This window comes from Anolis sagrei, chromosome 6 (assembly GCF_037176765.1).
Source record: "Anolis sagrei isolate rAnoSag1 chromosome 6, rAnoSag1.mat, whole genome shotgun sequence".
NCBI lineage: Eukaryota > Metazoa > Chordata > Lepidosauria > Squamata > Dactyloidae > Anolis > Anolis sagrei.
In genome coordinates, this window is record NC_090026.1 from 8,387,693 (window position 1) to 8,410,056 (window position 22,364).

Sequence of the window (22,364 nt, forward strand, 5' to 3'; positions counted from 1 at the left end):
CCAATGTGCCTTCCCAGACTAAAGGAATAACTCCCAGCAAAATGTCCTCACAAATGCATTTTAATCACCGGATAGCGTTGGACTGCGCCGCTCACTTTTTAAAACCCTCCTACGAGATATATTCTATCTTGTCATGCCCAGCGTTATTTTTTAAATTTTAAATTATTTTATTTTATGTATTTATCGTGTCACTGCAACCAGTCGATTATATTACATTTCTAACAGAACAAAGAAAAAAAAAACAGAAAAAAAACAGAAAAATACAAAATTTGCAAGCTTGGTAGTTGATTAGATGTCCTTTGACCAGTATCTGGCCATTTGGAGTGCTTCTGGTGTTGCTGCAAGGAGGTCCTCCATTGTGCATGTGGCAGGGCTCAGGGTGCATTGCAGCAGGTGGTCAGTGGTTTGCTCTTCTCCACACTCGCATGTCGAGGATTCCACTTTGTAGCTCCATTTCTGAAGGTTGGCTCTGCATCTCGTGGTGCCAGAGCGCAGTCTGTTCAGTGCCTTCCAAGTCGCCCAGTCCTCTGTGTGCCCAGGGGGAAGTCTCTCATTTGGTATCAGCCATTGATTGAGGTTCTGGGTTTGAGCCTGCCACTTTTGGACTCTCGCTTGGTGAGGTGTTCCGTCGAGTGTCTCTGTAGATTTTAGAAATCTACAGAGGGGGACATGAGAGAAGCCTCCTCGCAGGATTGCAAGACATCCGGGCGTCCCCTGGGCAACGTCTTCGTAGACAGCTGATTCTCTCGCCACAGAAGCGACCAGCATGCAAGCAAGCAAGCAAAACATTTTAAATTATTACATAGGTTTTTAAATCCTGTGTGTTATTGTTATATGTGATTTATATTATTTTGTATTGCATTGTATTGTTTTGTTTATTGCTTTTCTGTTTGGATGTGTTATTGGGCTTGGCCTCGTAAGCCACTCCGAGTCCCTTGGGGAGATGGTGGCGGGGTATAAATAAAGTATTATTATTATTATTATTATTAAGGTGCCGGTTTCCCTCTACCTTGTCGTCCAGCTCTTCCCCATGAAACTGTAGCTGCACAAATTCATTTGTCCTGGACACCTCCTCGGCCTCAATCTACCAAAGGAATGGACTCAGGTAAGTAAACAAACCCCAAATATTCATATAGAGACACATACTAGACACATACTTTAATTAGAGCTTCACAAAGTTCATTTTGTGGGTTTCGGTTCCCAGCATCCCCAGCCTAGCATGGCCATTTCCCAAGTTTAAAGCTTGACGGTGATCGGTTAAGAAAGCTCATTAATAAGTAAAGGGGGAAAGGCATCCTAAAAAGCCTTTCTGAGTTCTCTGCGGAACGACATTTCCGAATTCTTCCCATCTGCAACGTTGCATTCCTGAGCATCCATTAGCTCTTTGCTTACATAACAGCCATCCTTCTCACAACAGCCTTGTAAGGTAGGACAGTAAGACACCAAAGACACTATCTTACATTAAAACCTCTATGCACCATATCACTCTGCACATGCTCAAAAACACTTTTCTGGCCAAATGACTCTAAGGAGGTTGGAAAGTGATACTCTCAATTTAGTACAACTCTCAGCATAGCCATAATACTGGGGGATTTTGGGAGTTGTAGTCTAATCTTTCCCAAATTCTAACCATTTAGTTTTCAAATAACTTTCCATCAATGTATTGTTGAAAACTTTCATGGCCGGAATCACTGGGTTGTTGTAGGTTTTTTCGGGCTATATGGCCATGTTCTAGAGGCATTCTCTCCTGACGTTTCGCCTGTTCCAACAGACCTCATTACCTCTGAGGATGCTTGCCATAGATGCAGGCGAAACGTCAGGAGAGAATGCCTCTAGAACATGGCCATATAGCCCGAAAAATCCTACAACAACCCAATTTTCCATATTTTTTAGGGTGACATCCACACTATAGAATCAATGCAGTTTGGCTGCACTTTAACGTCCATGACTTAATGCTATGGATTCTTGGGATCTGTAGTTCGGCAAGGCATAAACATTTAGCAAAGAGGACTAAAGACGTTGCAACAAACATCTCACTTGATTCCACAGCATTGAGTGATAGTGGGACCAAACTGCATTAATTCCACAGTGCAGATGCACCCTTATTTTTCTTGCCTTGTGGTAGCGGGTGGCTTCCAATGAATCTGTTCTGGGTTTTAATCCGAAGGTACCAAATCCCATATATAAAAATATTGGTGTAGCATAGTGATTGCTGCTCTAGGTTTTAGTGCGAACATTAAGGGCATGATCCAAGGTGCTAGACCAGTGTTTTCCAACTCTGAACTTCCAGGTGTTTTGGACTTCAACTCCCAGAAGCCCCAGCTTCCTTGTCCAAGGATCAAGGATTCTGGGGATTGAGGTCCAAAACATCTGGAGGACAAAAGTTTTGGAAACACTGGTCTAACACCTTGGAGAAGACCCTTGAGGTTCGCACTAGAACCCGGAGCAGATCCAAGACTGCACTACTGGCTTGGAAACCACAGGTATCCCTGCCTTTTTCTCCCAGCCACATCTCCTTTTTGTCTCCGCACCCTTCCCTACCCCTCCATGGGCTTCTCCTTCTTCTACCACTCTTCCCTCCACCTCCGTCCCCGATGGGCTTTACAGTACCGTGATTGTTGAGTTTTCTGCCTCCTCTCCATTGGTCAGCACCAGCGGTTTGGTGACCTTGGTCTGGGAGACAATCTGTGGAGTTAGATATTGAGTCACAAGGGGCAGGGAATGGATAGAATGAAGAAAAAGAAAGGAGGGAAGAGAAGAGAAGAGAAGAAAGGAAAGGAAAGAAGAAAGGAAAGCGGGAGGAAGGAGAGAAGGAAGGAAGGAAAGGAAGGAAGGAAGGAAAGAGGAAAAACAATAAGAAAGGCAAGAGGGCAGAAGGGAGGGAAGGAAGGAAGGAGAAAAGGAAAGGAAGGAATGAGGGAGGAAGGAAAGGAAAGAAGGAGGAAAGGAAAGAAGAAGGGACAGAGGAAGGATTGTAGGAGGAAAGGAAGGCAGGAGAAAAGAAAAGGAAGGAGGGAGAAAGGAACAGAAAAGAAAAGAATGAAGGAAAGCAGAAGAGAGAGGGAAGAAGGGGGAAGGAAGGAAGGAAGGAAGGAAGGAAGGAAGGAAGGAGGAAAGGAAAGGAAAGAAGAAAGAGGGCAGGAGGGAGGAAAGGAGATGATAAAAAAGAAGGAAGAAAGGAAAGGAAAGAAGAAGGGAAACAGGAAGGAAGGTGGGAGGGAAGGAAGGAGAAAGGAAATTGAGGGAGGGAGGGAGGGAAGGAGGGCAGGAGAAAAAGAAAGGAAGGAATGAGGGAGGAAGGAGAGGAAAGGAAAAGGAAAGGAAAGGAAAGGAAAGGAAAGAAGAAGGGAAACAGGAAGGAAGGTAGGAGGGAAGGAAGGAGGGAGAAAGGAAAAGAAAAGAGAAGGAAGGAAAGCAGAAGAGAGAGGGAAGGAAGGAAGAAAGGAAAGGAGGAAGGAAAGAGGGCAGAAGGGAGGAAAGGAAATGAAAGAAAAGAAGGAGGAAAGGAAAGGAAAGCAAGGGAGCAAAGGAAGGAAGGAGAAAAGGAAAGGAAGGAGGGAGAAAGGAAAAGAAAGAAGGAAGGAGGGAAGGAAGCAAGGGGGGAGGGAGGGAGGGAGGGAGGGAAGGAAGGAAGGAAGGAAGGAAGGAAGGAAGGAAGGAAGGAAAAAGAGAGAGAGGAGGAGGGAACGAAGGAGGGGTGGGGGAGATTAGTTTCACTTCTCTATTCCAAAAGACAACAGGTTTACTACTTCGGCATGTATATATTAGCTTGGATTTAATGTCTATTCCATTCTTTGATTGCATAAATTTTTGCATAAAATATTATTTTATGCAAAAAAGTGCCCAAAGATGGAAGGAAATGCCTGTGCGCATACAAACGGACCGCATATATTATTTGCCACAAATTGACAAATCTAATCAAACTCAAGAAACTGGAAAAGTTTTAAGAAAAGTAGAAATAGGTGATTGAAGATTAGGGAATATGGGTCATTTTAGATAACTATTTGCAATTAATTTACTTCATAAATAAGTAGCAATGATATTATCTATAATAGATAACCATGATCAGAGTATAAATATTTGTGTTTTCCAAGAGATAGTTGATATCTTATAACCATAAACTAGCAAGTTGGAAGTCATGTATCTCCCTATTTTAGTTTGTTTACACCAGGCCTGGGCAAACTTCGCCCTTCCAGATGTGTTGAACTCCAACTCCCACAATTCCTAACAACCTCAAGCCATTTCCTTTCTCCCTCAGCCGCTTAAGCTTAAGCTTAGGGGCCTCGGTGTGTTAGTAGGCCTCAGTATGAGTAGGCCTCAGTGTGAGAGAGGCACCAGTCTGAGAGAAACCTCAGTGTGAGAAGGCTTCAGTGGTAAAAGGCCTCAGTGTGAGGTAGGCCTCAGTATTAGTAGGCCTCGGTGTGAGTAAGCCTGGTGTGAGAAGCTTAAGCAGCTGATGGGGGAAAGGAAAGGGCCTGAGGTTGATAGGAATGGTGGGAGTTGGAGTCCAAAACACCTGGAGGACCCAAGTTTGCCCAGGCCTCGTGTAGATGCACCAAAGTCTGATAAAATCACACACTGCATACAATACTCAGAAGACACCTGATGATCAAGAGCAACTAGCTTCAGGTCTGATTGCCAGTTTTCCACGTTGACTACTTTTGGAAACAGGATACTGGGGCAAATACACCTGCCGCCAACCTAACAGAACCTTTCGTATGTTTTTCTGCCTCTTGCCTTTATTTTTGTCTGGCTATCGAGACCAGGAATCTATCTATTTTCTTTATTTTGAAAGGCACGGCCTTGTTAGGAATCACAACCTTTTGGAAAAATGAAGCCATAACCTTTTGGGAAATGGAAATCCCTATAACCTTTTGGAAAATGGCATTTGCCACCATTTTGGGAAAATTGGGAATCTCCCTGAGAAGAGTTAAATACTTGCTTGAGTCAACCTTCTCCTTAGTAGTAAATATCCACTAGTATTCATGCATGGCAATTAGGTTTCTTAGCTGTTAGACTGATAGACCTAGATATCTCTTTGAACTGTTAGGGACAAAGATATGCCAATGCACAAAAACATATATATAGCAGAGTTTCAGAAGTGTTCTTTCAGTTGCCCGAAAAACATCAACTCTCCCTAATAGAGTCTCTGTTTAGTTTAAAAGTCCAATGGAGTCTGCTTGTACTGGTGTCGGAAAGCATATTGTTTCTAAAATGGAGTCTGAGTCCTGAACAATCCCAGATCGGATCACATGGTCTGCAGCCCCTCCCACAACATAGAGTTAAGGAAAACTGCATACCAATACACATCTTGGTTTAAATCATGCTCTCAAGAGACAAAAATAAATAGACTTCTTTAAAAGTAACACAGTTGGTTTACTCACAAACTTCATATATTCAGCGTACAGGTACATTGCATATCAATCCAGTTATAGATAGGATTTGAAGCAGTTTATCTGGGCAGGTAACACAGGGCATCTTTCTCATAATCTGAACACTCTATAGTCTAAATCATCTCTCATCACACTAGAGAATGAATCCACTTTAAATCCAGGTTGCTGCCTCCTGCAGAATTCTGGGGGTTGTAGTTTAGGAAGGAACATTTAATAGCCTCACTAAACTACAAACTCCAGAAATCGGCAGGACGTAGAAACCGGATATAAAGTGGATTCATTCTCTAGTCTAGTGTGATGAAGCACTAATAGAGTCTCTAGTTTGAAAGTCCAATGGAATCTGCTTCTACTGGTGTCTGAAACCATAGTGTTTCTAAAATGGAATCTGAGTCCTGAACAAACCTAGATCTGATCACATGGTCTGCAGTCCCTCCCACAACAGGAAAACTTTATTCTCTAGTCTAGTGTGATGATGCACTAATAGAGTCTCTTGTTTGAAAGTCCAATGGAGTCTGCTTCTACTGGTGTCTGAAACTATACTGTTTCTAAAATGGAGTCTGAGTCCTGAACAAACCCAGATCTGATCACGTGGTCTGCAGTCCCTCCCACAACAGGAAAACTTTATTCTCTAGTCTAGTGTGATGAAGCACTAATAGAGTCTCTAGTTTGAAAGTCCAATGGGGTCTGCTTCTACTGGTGTCTGAAACCATACTGTTTCTAAAATGGAGTCGGAGTTCTGAACAATCCCAGATCTGATCACATGGTCTGCAGTCCCTCCCACAACAGGAAAACTTTATTCTCTAGTCTAGTGTGATGATGCACTAATAGAGTCTCTTGTTTGAAAGTCCAATGGAGTCTGCTTCTACTGGTGTCTGAAACTATACTGTTTCTAAAATGGAGTCTGAGTCCTGAACAAACCCAGATCTGATCACGTGGTCTGCAGTCCCTCCCACAACAGGAAAACTTTATTCTCTAGTCTAGTGTGATGAAGCACTAATAGAGTCTCTAGTTTGAAAGTCCAATGGGGTCTGCTTCTACTGGTGTCTGAAACCATACTGTTTCTAAAATGGAGTCGGAGTTCTGAACAATCCCAGATCTGATCACATGGTCTGCAGTCCCTCCCACAACAGGAAAACTTTATTCTCTAGTCTAGTGTGATGAAGAACTAATAGAGTCTCTAGTTTGAAAGTCCAATGGAGTCTGCTTCTACTGGTGTCTGAAACCATATTGTTTCTAAAATGGAGTCTGAGTCCTGAACAAACCCAGATCTGATCACGTGGTCTGCAGCCCCTCCCACAACACAGAGTTAAGGAAAACTGCATACCAATACACATATACAATACAGTAAGCAATCTGAATTATATACAAACAAATAACTAGTGGAGTCTTGAAGAAGGTTGCTATTTCCAACAGGAAGAGGCCCCAAAGGTCATCCAGTCTAGCCCCATTCTGCCAGCAGGATGGCACCATTAAAGCACTCCAGTCCTGAGTTGCCCTTCCAAAATAGCCTTTAGACAATGTTGAAAGTAAAAGAAAAATGCTTTACTTTAGCAAACACGAAGGATAGATAAGCAAATGCAATTGAAAAGTGCAAAAGAAAACTAGGAAATCTTAATCCAGACACAAGTTAAAATCTCTTACAAAGTCCCAAAAGAAATACCAGTCTTCCATCAGACAACAGACAATGAACTAAGTCCTTAGGAGCAAACACAAAGCAGATTCCATTGGAGTGAAAACATCAGTATCAGGGTCGTTGTTACCAGCGAAAGCTGACTTCTCCTGCTTCTGATTTATAGCCCTGAATTCCCCACGCAGGAGGTGCTATGGTGTCTCCCAATTAGCTCAGCGTTTTTAGCAGCAATTCTAGCTGAACGCTATCTGTGCTCTGTCTCTTTTTGTCTCTCTAAAAATGTGGGCACTTTCAAACCCTCATCGTCTGATTCTTCTTCTCCCTTCAATTCCTGAGCCTTTCCCTGCTCCCCTTCCTCTTCCGAAGATGAGGAATCCCTAACAACTCCCAACAGATGGCCATCTAGCCTGAACTTAAAAACCTCCAGAGACGGAGACTCCAAGGTAGCATATGCCCCTATTTGAGCTGTACGCGACCTCAGAGACAAATCAGCTTAAGCTCCTTTTATGCAGAAATACACAATCAAAGCACTCCCGATAGATGACCAAACAGTCTCTGCTAAAAACCATCACACTCCAAGGCAGAATATCTGCTGGTACGACTGTACCAGGAGCTCCAACTTTATCTGCTTTGTATTAAATGTTTGCTTGCAGTCCAAGTTTTCAGGGTTCTGCAGAAAGGTGGCTTCCTTTGGTTGCAGTCGTAGGGCAAGTCACCTGTCCATCATCGTTTTGGTTCCGCCCCCTGCTCAGGGCAATTGGGAAGGGAAGGGAGCCATTTTTTAGTTAGTCTCAGTAAGGAAAGCTAAATTAGAGGACGTGTACAAGTTTCTCCTGTACAAAAGCTTCAACCCTTAAGACTTTCCAGGGGAGAACAGTCTTAAGAGCATCCAAAGATCTCCAAAGATTTCCAGGGAAACATCCCTAAAGCTTTGAGGAATTTCAGAGGGTGAACAGTTTGGAAGACCAAAGAACTCCAGCTGGAAAATCTACTGGCCTTACTGGTAGGTCCACTCGGTGCTCGAGACGCAGTTCGACCCGGTAGCAGAGCCCACATCAGTAAGAAGTAGATTACAGTCAGCTTGGGAGAAGTTAAAAAGGGGATTTTCCTTTAAAGTAAAGAATCAGTTATTGAAGACAATTGCCTGTCCTTCGTTGACAAGATTAGGAAGCCACCAGTTGCATAAAAGCCTGAAATCATTTGTTTAACATTACTGAAGACAAGAGAAGTTTCTGTTTGATTGTTCATTATACTTCACAAGCCAGCTAAAGATCATTTGTGGTGGAAAATCTCTGAGAACTTCTCTTCGGGGGCCCCTGGCTTCCCGCTGGGCTAAAGTCGCACGTCCTATTTAAAGGCAATTATTTACAGGCCCAGCACGCGACAGAACAGAATATTTCACTGTTTAATCCAGGCATGGACAAACTTTGGCCCTCCCTCCAGAGGTTTTGGACTTCAACTCCCACACTTCCTAACAGATTCTACCTAATTGGTAGAATCTCTTTTCCTGCAAAAGGGGAGTCCACATTATTTGTCCCACTGAGACGTGGCTAAAGAAGGTATGGCATTAGGAATGGAACTGTCCTTACCTGGCCTAAAGTACATTCAACCGTCCCGAGAAGGCCGCCCTCTTCGAGTCCCACGTTCTCAGCATCCTCTCCGTCGGCATCGAAGACTTCGAATCGCAAGGTCTGCATCTCTTCGAAGAAATAGTCCAGAGCAAAGACATGAGCGAAGACGGGGTTTTGGGACCCATGCAGGACCTCAGAGCGACCGACCTGGAGAGAAAGACGGAGATGTATAGACCTCAAGGTAGGCATGGGCCAACCTGGGCTCTCCAGGTGTTTTGGACTTCAACTCCCACAATTCCTAACAGCAATTGTACGGGTTGAAGTCCCAAACACCTGGAGGGCCCAAGTTGGCACATGCCTGATGAACAGCACGGAACTCTATCAAGTCCTGTCCCAATTGCTCAATGTATTGCAACTCAGTGGTGGATACAGACATGTCATCCTTCAATTGCAAGGCTTTCTCACTATTAAAGTAGACTTTTAGGGTGCTTTTTCACTCACGCAATAGTGCCATGATCATATCTATCCACATAATCAAAGTAAAAATGTGTATGTGGGAGTTGTAGTTCACCCTACACCCAGAGCACTCTGAACCCCACCAATGACCAAACATGGCAAACAGAACCCTGGTGACCAAAACAACATACTGCAGGTGTTTGTGGGGGGGATCAACCTACCCACGTGGAAGTTGTAGTTCACTCTGTATCCAGAGCACTCTGAACCCCACTACTGATGGATCTGGACCCAACATGGCACACAGAACTCTGGTGACCAAAACAACATACTGCAGGTGTTTGTGGGGGGAAAGACCTACCCACGTGGAAGTTGTAGTTCACCCTGCACCCAGGGCACTCTGAACCCCACTACTGATGGATCTGGACCCAACATGGCACACAGAACTCTGGTGACCAAAACAACATACTGCAGGTGTTTGTGGGGGGAAAGACCTACCCACGTGGAAGTTGTAGTTCACCCTGCACCCAGGGCACTCTGAACCCCATCAATGATGGATCTGGACCAAACATGGCACACAGAAATCTGGTGACCAAAACAACATACTGCAGGTGTTTGTGGGGGGGGATCAACCTAGCCACGTGGAAGTTGTAGTTCACTCTGTACCCAGAGCACTCTGAACCCCACCATTGATGGATCTGGACCAAACATGGCACACAGAACCCTGGTGACCAAAACAACATACTGCAGGTGTTTGTGGGAGGAAAGACCTACCCACATGGGAGTTGTAGTTCACCTTGTACCCACCAATGATGGATCTGGACCAAACATGGCACACAGAATCCTGGTGACCAATGCAACTGGAAGAGTTTTTTTTTGGGGGGGGGGGGACTAACCCACTCACGTGGGAGTTGTAGTTGTAGTTCACCCTGTACCCTGCTTCAGAGAGCATTCTGAAGCCCCCAATGGCAGATCTGGAAGACATGTGCCACACAGAACCCTGATGGCCAACAGAACACATACTGGAGGGGTTGGGGAAGGAATGACCCACCCACGTGGGAGTTACAGTTCACCCTGCATCCAGAGTATTCTGAACCCTCTCAATAACAGATCTGGACCCAACTTAGTATACAGACCCGACATGCCCAACTGTGAATATAGGCAAAGTTTGGAGTTGATTGCCCTGGGAATTTGGGAGTTGTAGTTCACCTGCATCCAGACAAACTGTGACCCCTCTACCGACAATGGACCGGGACCAAACTTGGCATAGAGAAGTTCAATGACCAACCGAACAAACAGCTGGGATTTGTGGGAATTGACCTTTATTTTGGGAATTGTAGTTCACCTGCATCTAGAAGAACTGTAATATCCCACCGACAATGGACCAGGACCAAGTTTGGTACAAAGAAACAGCATGACCAACTCAACAGACTGCTGGGGGTCTGTGGGAATTTACCTTGATTTTGGGAGTTGTAGTTCACCTCCATCCAGAGAAACTGTGACCCCCCCCCCCCAACCGACAATGGACTGGGACCAAATTGGCACAGAGAAACCCCATGACCGACTGAATAGACTGCTGGGGCTTGTAGGAATTGACCTTGATTTTGGAAGTTGTAGTTCACCGGCATCCAGAGAGCACTAAACCCAGCCAACGTTGGATCTGGACCAAACTGGGCACACAGATGCAACATGGCCAACTGTGCATTTGAGGAGAACTGACCCACGCTTTTGGGAATTGTAGTTCATCCACATCCTTATGCATTTTCTAATGGGAGCATTCATTAAAAAACCAAATCAAAAACTAATAAATAGTGTTACTAATTAACTAAATGATATGACCTAACACCCCAAAACAAACAATGCCTTTTTCAAATAACTCGGGCACCACCGGGTACCCAAGCTAGTACATGAATAATAAAAATTAATACAGACATAAGATTAGATTACGACCTCATAAATACTGACCGTGATGCCGGCTGACATTTGTATTCAGAAGAAGCTCATTGCTTCCACGGCAAGGGGATGTTTAATCTGTTCTGGGTTTTGTCCAAATTTTAAATATCCATGGGTGTTCAACCTTACTCCTCAAAATAGATCCACATGAAATATCAGGCTTTTACAATGTGTAATAAAACATGATGTTAAAAAAGGGGCCACGAACCTTCATAAATAAAGCAGAGTATGCGTAAAACGCTGCCATTTCTATTTAAACATTTATCTGCGGGCAGAGCAATTCACACGGAGTATATCTATCCTGGCAAACTAAGACAGCTCATTTATTTATTTACAGTATTTATATTCCACCCTTCTCATCCTGCAAGGAACTTAGGGTGGATTATAATGCACATATACATGGCAAACATTCAGTGCCATAGACATACAACATATATAGATAGACACAGAGGCAATTTAACATTCCAGCTTTCCAGCTTCATGAAGGTATGCTCGATTACGGCCACAGGGGGAGCTGCAGCTACACCGTCCACTTGTGACACTGAGTCCTTGATGGAGTACTTCCTCATTCTTCTGCATGCTGCTGGAAGGTTTTTATGGCATCGTAAATTAGTTTAATTAACCTCCCCGCATAAAGCGGTACCTAAATTTCCTACTTGACAGATGCAACTGTCTTTTGGGCTGCATAGGTCAACAGCAAGCTAGACTATTAATGGTCGGGAGCTCACTCCGACCCAGGCTGACTTCGAACTCATGACTTCTCGGTCAGTAGTGAATTAATGTAGCTGGCTACTAACTAGCTGCGCCACAGCCTGGTCCTTGACATCCCTTTGACTGCTGTGGAATTTGGGAGGTGTAGTTTTACAAGGTCTTCAGTGATGAAAAGAGCTGGAGCAAACTACAACTCCTAGGATTCCATAGCATTGAGCTATGCCATTTAAGGGGATGTCATACTGCTTTAATTCCACAGTGTAGATTATTATTTTAAGGATTGTTTTATTGTTTTAATGATTGTTCTATTGTTTATGGATGTATTTTAATTTGATTTATGTCTAACTGTAATTGTATAATTGTAATTGTTTGTGCTGGCATTGAATTTTGCCATTACTTATGTGGAAACCGCTTTGAGTCCCCTTCGGGGTGAGAAAAGCAGTATACAAATACTGTAAATAAATAAATAAATAAATAAATAAATAATAAATAAATAGATTAGGCATGGGCTACTTGGGCACTCAAGGTGTTTTGGACTTCAACTCCCACCATTCCTCAGGCCCTTTCCTTTCCCCACTCAGCCGCTTAAGCTTCTCACACTAGGCCTACTCATGCCGAGGCATACTAACACAGAGGCCTACCTCACACTGAGACCTTTTACCACTGAGGCCTTCTCACACTAAGGGTTCTCTCAGACTGATGCTTCTCTTACACTGAGGCAAACTAACACTGAAGCCTACTCATACTGAGGCCTTCTCACACTGAGGGTTCTCCCAGACTGATGCTTCTCTCACACTGAGGCGAACTAACATTGAGGCCTACTCATACTGAGGCATTTTCACACTGAAGGTTATCTCAGACTGATGCCTCTCTTACACCGAGGTGAACTAACACTGAGGCCTACCTCACACTGAGGCCATCTCATACTGAGCGTTCTCTCAGACTGATGCCTCTCTCACACTGAGGTGAACTAACACTGAGGCCTACTCATACTGAGGCCTACTAACACACTGAGGCCCCTAAGCCTAAGTGGCTGAGGGGGAAAAGGAAGGGGCCTGAGGCTGTTAGGAATGATGGGAGTTAGAGTCCAACACACCAGGAGGGCCGAAGTTGACCCATAGCTGGTTTATAGTATGGTATAGTATTAGTTAGGTCTATTTAAATACTAACTCAAACAACCAGAAACTATATTTATCCAGCATCTACCAATTTCCAAGGGTGCTGGTTAACTGAGAGTCCACTGAACTTCCAAATTAAAGAGTGGGATAAGGCAGCAGCTGTACCCAACCTCATTCCACTGTTCGCTGCTGAGCAGCTGGAGCACCAAACAGGGATCCGGCTTGATGGCGCTTCCACGCTGCGGGAGGCTCCAGCAGGAGACCCGGAGCTCCACTCGGGACGCCCCGAGGGCCACCGGCTGGGAATCAACCCCTTCGGACATGACACCGCCTGAGCAAAAAAGAAGAGGAAGAAACAAAGCAAGAGGAAGGTGAACAGGCTGGGCTGAGTGACCAAAAGAATTTCAGAAACGTACAGTGCAAGCTGTCCCCGAGTTACAAGCAAGATAGTTTCTATGTGTCGTCGAAGGCTTTCATGGCCGGAATCACTGGGTCGCTGCGAGTTTTCCAGGCTGTCTGGCCATGTTCCAGAAGCATTCTCTCCTGATGTTTCACCCACATCTATGGCAGGCATCCTCAGAGGTTGGGAGGTCTGTTGGTTTATATATCTATGGAATGATGTCCAGGGTGGGAGAAAGAACTCTTGTTTGTTTGAGGCAAGTGTGAATGTTGCAATTGGCCAGCTTCATTAGCACTGAATAGCCTTGCAGCTTCAAAGCCTGGCTTGTTGCTGCCTGGGGGAATCCTTTGTTGGGAGGTGTTAGCTGGCTCTGATTTTTTCATGTCTGGAATTCCCCTGTTTGAGTGTTGGTCTTTATTTACTGTAACAACCACCCTGTCAATTTACACAGATAACAACAACAACAACAATAATAATAACTTTATTTCTACCCTGCCACCATCTCCCCGATGGGGACTCGGAGCAGCTTACATGGGGCAGCGAACAGAGCCATTGATCGATTGACTGATTTTATTTATGACATTTATATGCCGCCCTTCTCACTCCAAGGGGGACTCAGAGCGGCTTACAAGTAATATGTAAATACAATATATTATATTATTACCATAGCACAATATTAGTATTATATATTACTATATTGTACTATATTGATATCCTCAAGCATGTGGACAATTTCAATAGACAGGAGGAAACCATGAAAATGAACTCAATCTATTGTACTATATTGATATCCTCAAGCATGTGGACAATTTCAATGGACAGGAGGAAACCATGAAAATGAACACAATCTGGCTACCAGTATTAAAGAACTCTAAACTCAGGACAGTAAATAAAGAGGAACACTCAGAAACAGAGGAATTCCAGACAAGAAATAATCAGGGCCAGCTAACAACTCCCAACAAAGAATCCCTCAGGCAGGAAACAGCCAGGCTTTGAAGCAGCAGTGTCATTCAATGCTAATCAAGGGGGCCAATGGCAACATTCACACTTGCCTCATACAGACAAGAGATATTTCTCTGACATCTCATGACATCTCCCCGGACATAGCCCAGCCAATCAGCTTCGTGCGTCTTATTTTACAGTTGATACACATACACACGAACTGATTTCTAACATGCTCCAACATACACTTAGACCATAAAAATGTAATGCAAAGATGTAGGATGAGGGATACGGGCTTGAGAACAGTTTGCCATAGGAATCTGAGTCAAAAGGGGAGTTCATTGAAACTGTGTTGTTTTAGGTTTAGAAGCATTCTCTCCTGATGTTTCACCCACATCTATGGCAGGCATCCTCAGAGGTTGTGAAGTCTGTTGGAAACTAGGAAAATTGGGTTTATATACAGGGTTAGTCAAAATACATAGGCCAATAAGCCATTCAATTGAATGGCTTATTGGCCTATGCATTTTGACTAACCCTGTATTTGTGGAAAGTCCAGGGTAGGAGAAAGAACTCTTGTCTGTTGGAGCCAGGTGTGAATGTGCTGGTACGGCTGTACCAGGAGCTCCAACTTCTTTTCCTTTCTATTGAGTGTTTGCATGTATTCCAAAGTTCCATGCATTTTGCAATAAGGTAGCTTCCCTTGGTTTGCAATCATAGGGCCAATGACCCATTAATTATCATTATGTTTTTTAGTTCCGCCCCTTTTTCTGGGTTAAGGAGGGGAAAAGGGGACTTCTAGTTCAGTTCACACAGAGAAGCCTTTCGTACAGGACATGAATCAGTTCCACCTGTAGAAAGCTTCGTCTTTTACAGCTTTGCTGGGGGGATCCAGTCCCACAGCTCTACAGAGAATTACAGCATAGTCTTTGTTGGAGAAATACAACTCCACGGTTTTACAGCCAGCCTTTGCTGGGAATTGAAAGCCTTCTTTCCTCTTGAAAATCTACTAAAGGACTCTGTTTGGTAAGGACCACTCGTGGCAGCCATAAAGCAATTTGGACTGGGTGTAGGGGCCCACGCCAGCAGAGCTTAAGTCAGATTGCCCAGAGAGGGGTCAAGGATTTCCCTTGTAGGAGGAAGAAACAGTTCATGAAAATAGTTGCCTGTCCCTTGTTGACAAGATTTAAGCAAGCCACCAGTTGATTCAAAGCCTTGAAGTATTTGTTTGATTTATTAAAGATTTAAGCAACAATAAAAACTTTGTTGAACTTTCTAAGTCTCTAAAAGAACTTTGTGTGGGGAAATCCAAAAGACCTCTCAGCCGAGGCACCCCTGGCGTCCCGTTGGGTGTACAGAAAACACGTCCTGTCTACAGACTCTTTCACAGGCCCAGCGTGTGACAGTACAGTGAATGTCTCAGTTGGCCACCTTTGATGGCCTGACAGTTTTTAGGTGTGCCCTGTTACTGCCAAGGGAATTCTTTGTTGAGAGGTGATTAGCTGTTCCTGATTGATTCTTGTCTGGAGTTCCCCTGTGTTTGAGTTTTGTTCTTTATTTAATGTTATAATTTTTAGAGGTTTTTTTTAGTACTGGTAGCCAGATTTTGTTCATTTTCATGGTTTCTTCCTTTCAACAAAGGCTACATTCAGCAAAGGACAAGAAAGATCCTCTGCAGGAGTCTACCATGTATCATGCAGCTCTGGACAAGTCTCCATAGGGACCACCGAATCAAGGAACATGAAAGCCACTGCAGACTAGTCCAACCAGAGAAATCAGCCATAGCAGAGCACCTGATGAGCCAACTTAGACACAGCAAATTATCTGAGAACACAGAAATGCAGGACCACTTTAACAATTATCATATCAGATTACACAGAGAAGCCACTGAAATCCACAAGCATGTGGACAATTTCAACAGAAAGGAAGAAACCATGAAAATGAACAAAATCTGGCTACCTGTATTTAAAAAAACCTCTAAAATTATAACAGTAAATCAAAAACAAAACACAGGGGAATCCAGCCAGGAAACAATCAGGAACACCTGGTACCTCTTAACAAGGAAATTTCCCAGGCAGTAACAAGCCACACCTAAAAACTGTCAGGCCATCAAATGCTAATCAAAGTGGCCAATTGAAATATTCACACCTAGCTCCGACACACAAGAGTTCTTTTTCCCACCCTGGACTTTCCACAGATATATAAACCCAATTTTCCTAGTTTCTAACAGACCTCACAACCTCTGAGGATGCTTGCCACAAATGCAGATGAAGCATCAGGAGAGAATGCTTCTGGAATATTGTTACTTGTTACACAAACCTGAGTGACACTTTATTATACTGCAGGGTATATCTTGGTTTAAATACTTGCACACACTTGCCTCAAACAGACAATGTTCTTTTTCCCAACCGGGACATTATTCCACAGATATATAAACCTGACTTGCCTAGTTTCCAACAGATCTCACAACCTCTGAGGATGCCTGCCAGAAATGCAGGTGAAATGTCAGGAGAGAATGCTTCTAGAACATAGCCATACAGCTCGAAAAATCTACAACCCAGTGAGTCCAGCCATGAAAGCCTTCGACAATGTCATTGAAACTCTTTAAAGGGAAAAGAAATCAAAATTATCACCAGGACATGTGAATAGGATCTCTTATTAGACCACAAGCTGAATGGAAGTCAACACTGTGATACAGCAGCTGAAAAAGCCAACGCCATTCTAGGCTGCATCAATAGGAGTATAGACCCAATCTTGAGGAAAATAATAGTTCTACCCTATTCGGCTTTGGTCAGAGCTCACCTAGAATAACCCTGTGTCAATTTCTGGCAACAACATTCAAGGAGGAGATGGACAACCTGGAACATGTCCAGAAAAGAGCAACCCAAGGTTTGGAAGCCAAGTCATATGAGGTGCGGCTCAAGGAGCTTGTTTAACTTGGAGAAGAAAAGGTTAAGTGGGACACGAAAGCCATGTTTAAGCAGTTGAAAGGATGTCATATTGTTTTATACTCCTCTGGAAATTAAGAGCTCTGTGAGTGCAGCATTCTTCCGAATGAAGCAGAGAGTTGTTGTAGGTTTTTTTCGGGCTATATGGCCATGGTCTAGAGGCATTCTCTCCTGACGTTTGGCCTGCATCTATGGCAAGCATCCTCAGAGGTAGTGAGGATGCTTGCCATAGATGCAGGAGAAACGTCAGGAGAGAATGCCTCTAGACCATGGCCATATAGCTCGAAAAAAACCTACAACAACCCAGTGATTCCGGCCATGAAAGCCTTCGACGAAGCAGAGACTGTTTGAGGACTGGGACATCCATAGGGAGACCAAGGTGTTTTTTGATAAAGCTATTGTCCTCCCAACCCTGCCATATGCCTGCGAAACGTGGACTGTCTACAGACGTCACACTCAACTCCTGGAACGATTCCATCAGTGTTGCCTCTGAAAAATCCTGCAAATCTCTTGGGAAGACAGGCGGACAAATGTCAGCATGCTGGAAGAAGCAAAGACCACCACCATTGAAGCGATGGTCCTCCGCCATCAACTCAGTTGGATTGGCCACGTTGTCCGGATGCCCGATCACCGTCTCCCAAAGCAGTTACTCTACTCTGAACTCAAGAACAGAAAATGGAATGTTGGTGGGCAGGAAAAGAGATTTAAAGATGGGCTTAAAGCCAACTTCAAAAACTGTGGCATAGAGACCGAGAACTGGGAAGCCCTGGACCTTGAGCGCTCTAACTGGAGGTCAGCTGTGACCAGCAGTGCTGCAGAATTTGAAAAGGCAGGAATGGAGGGTGAAAAGGAGAAACGTACCAAGAGGAAGGCACATCAAGCCAATCCTGACCGAGACCGCCTTCCACCTGTAAACCAATGCCCTCACTGTGGAAGAAGATGCGGGTAAAGAATAGGGCTCCACAGTCACCTATGGACCCACCAGAATACTGATCCTGGAAGACTATCCTACTCGGCCAATGAGGAATCGCCTAAGTAAGTAAGTAAGTACCATATCTGGAAGACCATCATGCTCGAGCTACGAGGGATCGCCTAAGTAAGGGAGGAAGGAAACTAGGACACAATGGAACAATGGGAAACCACAATTGAAGAGAGATATTGACAAACTGGAATGTGTCCAGACAGGCATGTAGTTGTGGGGGAGGGGGGGCTCAAGCCCCCCTCCCGAAATTTTCAGGATGGTCTGCGAGAAAGGCTTATGGGAACATTATTTAAACTGTTATGTTTATTCATATCATGATCTGAACACCATGCTCAATATATCCCATATGCATGGGGCTATTGGGATAATGATAAAAAAAGGTTTGCTAGGGTAGATCCTCAGTCCCCCCCACCTTTGAATCAAACTCAGCCCCCCCCCCCCAATCAAACTCAGTATCCCCCGGATCAAAATCCTGGCTACAGGCCTGTGTCCAGAGGAGGGCAACTAAAATGATCAAGGGTCTGGAGAACAAGCCCCATGAAGAGCAGCTTAAAGAGCTGGGCATGTTTAGCCTGAAGAAGAGAAGGCTGAGAGGAGATATGATAGCCATGTATAAATATGTAAGAGGAAGTCACAGGGAGGAGGGAGCAAGCTTGTTTTCTGCTTCCCTGGAGAGTAGGACGTGGAACAATGGCTTCAAACTACAAGAAAGGAGATTCCAACTGAACATTAGAAAGAACTTCCTGACTGTGAGAGCCGTTCAGCAGTGGAACTCTCTGCCCCAGAGTGTGGTGGGGGCTCCTTCTTTGGAAGCTTTTAAGCAGAGGCTGGATGGCCATCTGTCAGGGGTGTTTGAATGCAATATTCCTGCTTCTTGGCAGAATGGGGTTGGACTGGATGGTCCATGAGGTCTCTTCCAACTCTTTGATTCTATGATTCTAAGAACTTCCTGACTGTGAGAGCTGTTCAGCAGTGGAACTCTCTGCCCCAGAGTGTGGTGGAGGCTCCTTCTTTGGAAGCTTTTAAGCAGAGGCTGGATGGCCATCTGTCAAGGGGTGTTTTGAATGCAATATTCCTGCTTCTTTGCAGAATGGGGTTGGACTGGATGGCCCATGAGGTCTCTTCCAATTATTTGATTCTATGATTCTAACAACTTCCTGACTGTGAGAGCTGTTCAATAGTGGAACTCTCTGCCCTGGAGTGTGGTGGAGGCTCCTTCTTTGGAAGCTTTTAAACAGAGGCTGGATGGCCATCTGTCAGGGGTGCTTTGAATGCAACATTCCTGCTTCTTGGCAGGGGGTTGGACTGGATGGCCCATGAGGTCTCTTCCAACTCTTTGATTCTATGATTCTAAGAACTTCCTGACTGAGAGCTGTTCAGAAGTGGAACTCTCTGCCCCCGAGTGTGGTGGAGGCGCCTTAACAGAGGCTGGATGGCCATCTGTCAGGGGTGCTTTGAATGCAACATTCCTGCTTCTTGGCAGGGGGTTGGACTGGATGGCCCATGAGGTCTCTTCCAACTCTAGGATTCTATAAGTAAGTAAGGACACTAGGACACAACGGCGCAATGGGAAAAGAGAGTCCACCTAAACATTAGGAAGAACATCCTAATTGTAAGCTCTGCTCCATAGTGAAGCACACTGATTCTGAAATGCCGGAGAGTATGCACTCTGTGCATGCTCAGAGGTAGATATTCACTACCCTGAGATGAAGAACGGCACCAAAAAAGGAAGCTTCCAAATTCTCCTGCATACGGAACGTGTCCTTCCCATCTTCCTTCCTTTCTTGGTCGTGATGCAGAAGCTAAGGAAGGATGGTTGGCAAGCGGAGATCCCAAATGGCATGAGGAACCTTTTGGTCCCTGTCGGTGCTGAGTCAGTGGCACGATTCCCCCTCCTCTCTTGCTGCTCCAGCCTTTCCTCGCCGTGATTTATGAGGCTGTGTCCTGGATGGACAGCTCTGGCTCCCACCAGGGACCTGAGTCAGGTCAAATAATCCGGGAAGCTCAGCCAGGGAAGGAGACAAGGCTCCAAGGAAGGAAGGAGGGAGGGAGGGAGACCCAAGGAAACCTACACTGAGCTGCATCTCTCTCTGTGTTGGTGTGTAAACACAAGGAAAACAATTGCCATACATCAGTGGTTCTCAACCTTCCTAATGCTGCAACCCTTTAACATAATTCCTCATGTTGTGGTGCCTCCAAACCATCACATTATTCTCGTTGCTGCTTCATAACTGTAATTTTCCTACTGTTATGAATCATTATGTAAATATCTGATATGCAGGATGGATTTTCATTCACTGGACCAAATTTGGCACAAATACCCAATACGCCCAGATCTGAAAATTGCTAGGGTTATTGGGAGGATTGATTTTGTCATTTGGGAGTTGTAGTTGCTGGGATTTATAGTTCACCTACAATCTAAGATTGTATACTAGAGGCAAAGATGAAGTGCTTTGGCCACATCATGAGAAGAAAGGAAAGCTTAGAGAAGACGATGCTGGGGAAAATGGAAGGAAAAAGGAAGAGGGCTGACCAAGGGCAAGAAAGGAGATTCCATCTGAACATGAGGAAGAACTTCCTGACTGTGAGAGCCGTTCAGCAGTGGAACTCTCTGTCCCGGAGCGTGGTGGAGGCTCCTTCTTTGGAAGCTTTTAAACAGAGGCTGGATGGCCATCTGTCAGGGGTGATTTGAATGCACTATTCCTGCTTCTTGGCAGGGGGTTGGACTGGATGGCCCATGAGGTCTCTTCCAACTCTTTGATTCTATGATTCTAAGATGGATGGCATCCTTGAAGTGACTGGCTTGACCTTGAAGGAGCTGGGGGTGGTGACGGCCGACAGGGAGTTCTGGCGTGGGCTGGTCCATGAGGTCATGAAGAGTTGGAAACGACTGAACGACTGAACAACAACAAGCAATCTAAGAGCATTCTGAACTCCACCCACTATAGAATTGAACCAAACTTGGCACACAGAACTCCCATGACCAACAAAAATATTGGAAGGATATGGTGGGCATTGACCTTGAGTTTTGGAGTTGTAGTTCACTTACATCCAGAGAGCATTGTGGACTCAAACAATGATGGATCTGGACCAAACTTGGCACGAATACTCAATATACCCAAATGTGAACACTGGTGGAGTTTGGGGAAAATAGACCTTGGCCATTTGGGAGTTGTAGTTGCTGGGATTTATAGTCTACCTACAATCTAAGAGCATCCTGAACCCTATCAATGATGGAATTGAACCAAATTTGGCACACAAAACTCCCATAACCAACAGAAAATACTGGAAGAGTTTGGTGGGCACTGACCTTGATATTTAGAGTTGTAGTTCACCTACATCCAGAGAGCATCGCGAACCGAAACAACTATGCCAAAGGGATTCCTAAGACCATCCGAAATATGTGTTTTCTGATTATCTTTGGCGACCACACTGAAATCCCCTCGTGACCCCCCACCTGGGGTCCCAACCCCCAGATTGAGTCGACTTCCATCAAGGGGTTAAATCAGGCATGGGCAAACTTCGGCCCTCCCTCCAGGTGTTTTGGACTTCAACTCCCACAATTACTAACAACCTAACGGCTGTTAGGAATTGTGGGTGTTGAAGCCCAAAACACCTGGAGGGAGGGCTGAAGTTTGCCCATGCCTGGATTATGGGATTTGTTGCCCAAAAACAAAAGCTTTCTATATACATTCCAATAAAAGTTAGGTGGAACTTCCATGTCCCAAAGCATTCGATCTCAAAATACCAATGGCATGGGAAGAGAAAAGAAGAAAGAAAGAAAGGGGTGCATCTTCTTTTTCTTCTGCATGTATTACTTGAAGGCTTCCTGGAAGGATCATACTGTCCACTGATGGAAACAGGATGCTGGGCTAAGTGGACCTTGGGTTGGGTCCAGCAGTGCTTTTTTCTGAGGTTAGACTCTGCTTCATTTGCATTTCTGCAAGGCAGTGTCAGCAAACGAACGGAGAAAGAAATGAACCGCACGTTTGTCCACTTCCAAGTATTTCCTGATGAAGCAGGACTTAGGAAAAGGTTCTCTTTTTTATTGTTGGACAGGATCACAACTCCCAAAATCCCCCAACGATATGGTGGCTGTGGGATTCTGGGAGTTGTAGTTCCCCAAGCATGGTGTAATAGTTTGAGGGTTGGAATAGAAAACTGGGGAGACAGGTTTTGAAGGTGTCTCTACCAAAGAGTAATGGTGACTCGCCAAACTACAGATCCCAGGATTACATAGAATTGATCTGTGGCAAGCAAAGTGGT

The 22,364-nt window shown here is 44.6% G+C and overlaps 1 protein-coding gene across 1 annotated transcript in view; it reads right to left on the bottom strand.

The window, feature by feature from the left end:
* CPNE6 (copine 6) overlaps positions 1-22,364 on the bottom strand; it is a 49,836-nt gene that overhangs the window by 20,570 nt on the left and 6,902 nt on the right. The window contains exons 2-5 of the mRNA XM_060779995.2: positions 13,000-13,160; positions 8,613-8,801; positions 2,611-2,685; positions 1,010-1,084 (exon numbers count right to left, since the gene is read on the bottom strand). Of these exons, the coding sequence (XP_060635978.2) occupies positions 1,010-1,084; positions 2,611-2,685; positions 8,613-8,801; positions 13,000-13,152 (492 nt within the window). The 5' untranslated portion in view covers positions 13,153-13,160. The remainder of the gene's footprint in view (positions 1-1,009; positions 1,085-2,610; positions 2,686-8,612; positions 8,802-12,999; positions 13,161-22,364) is intronic.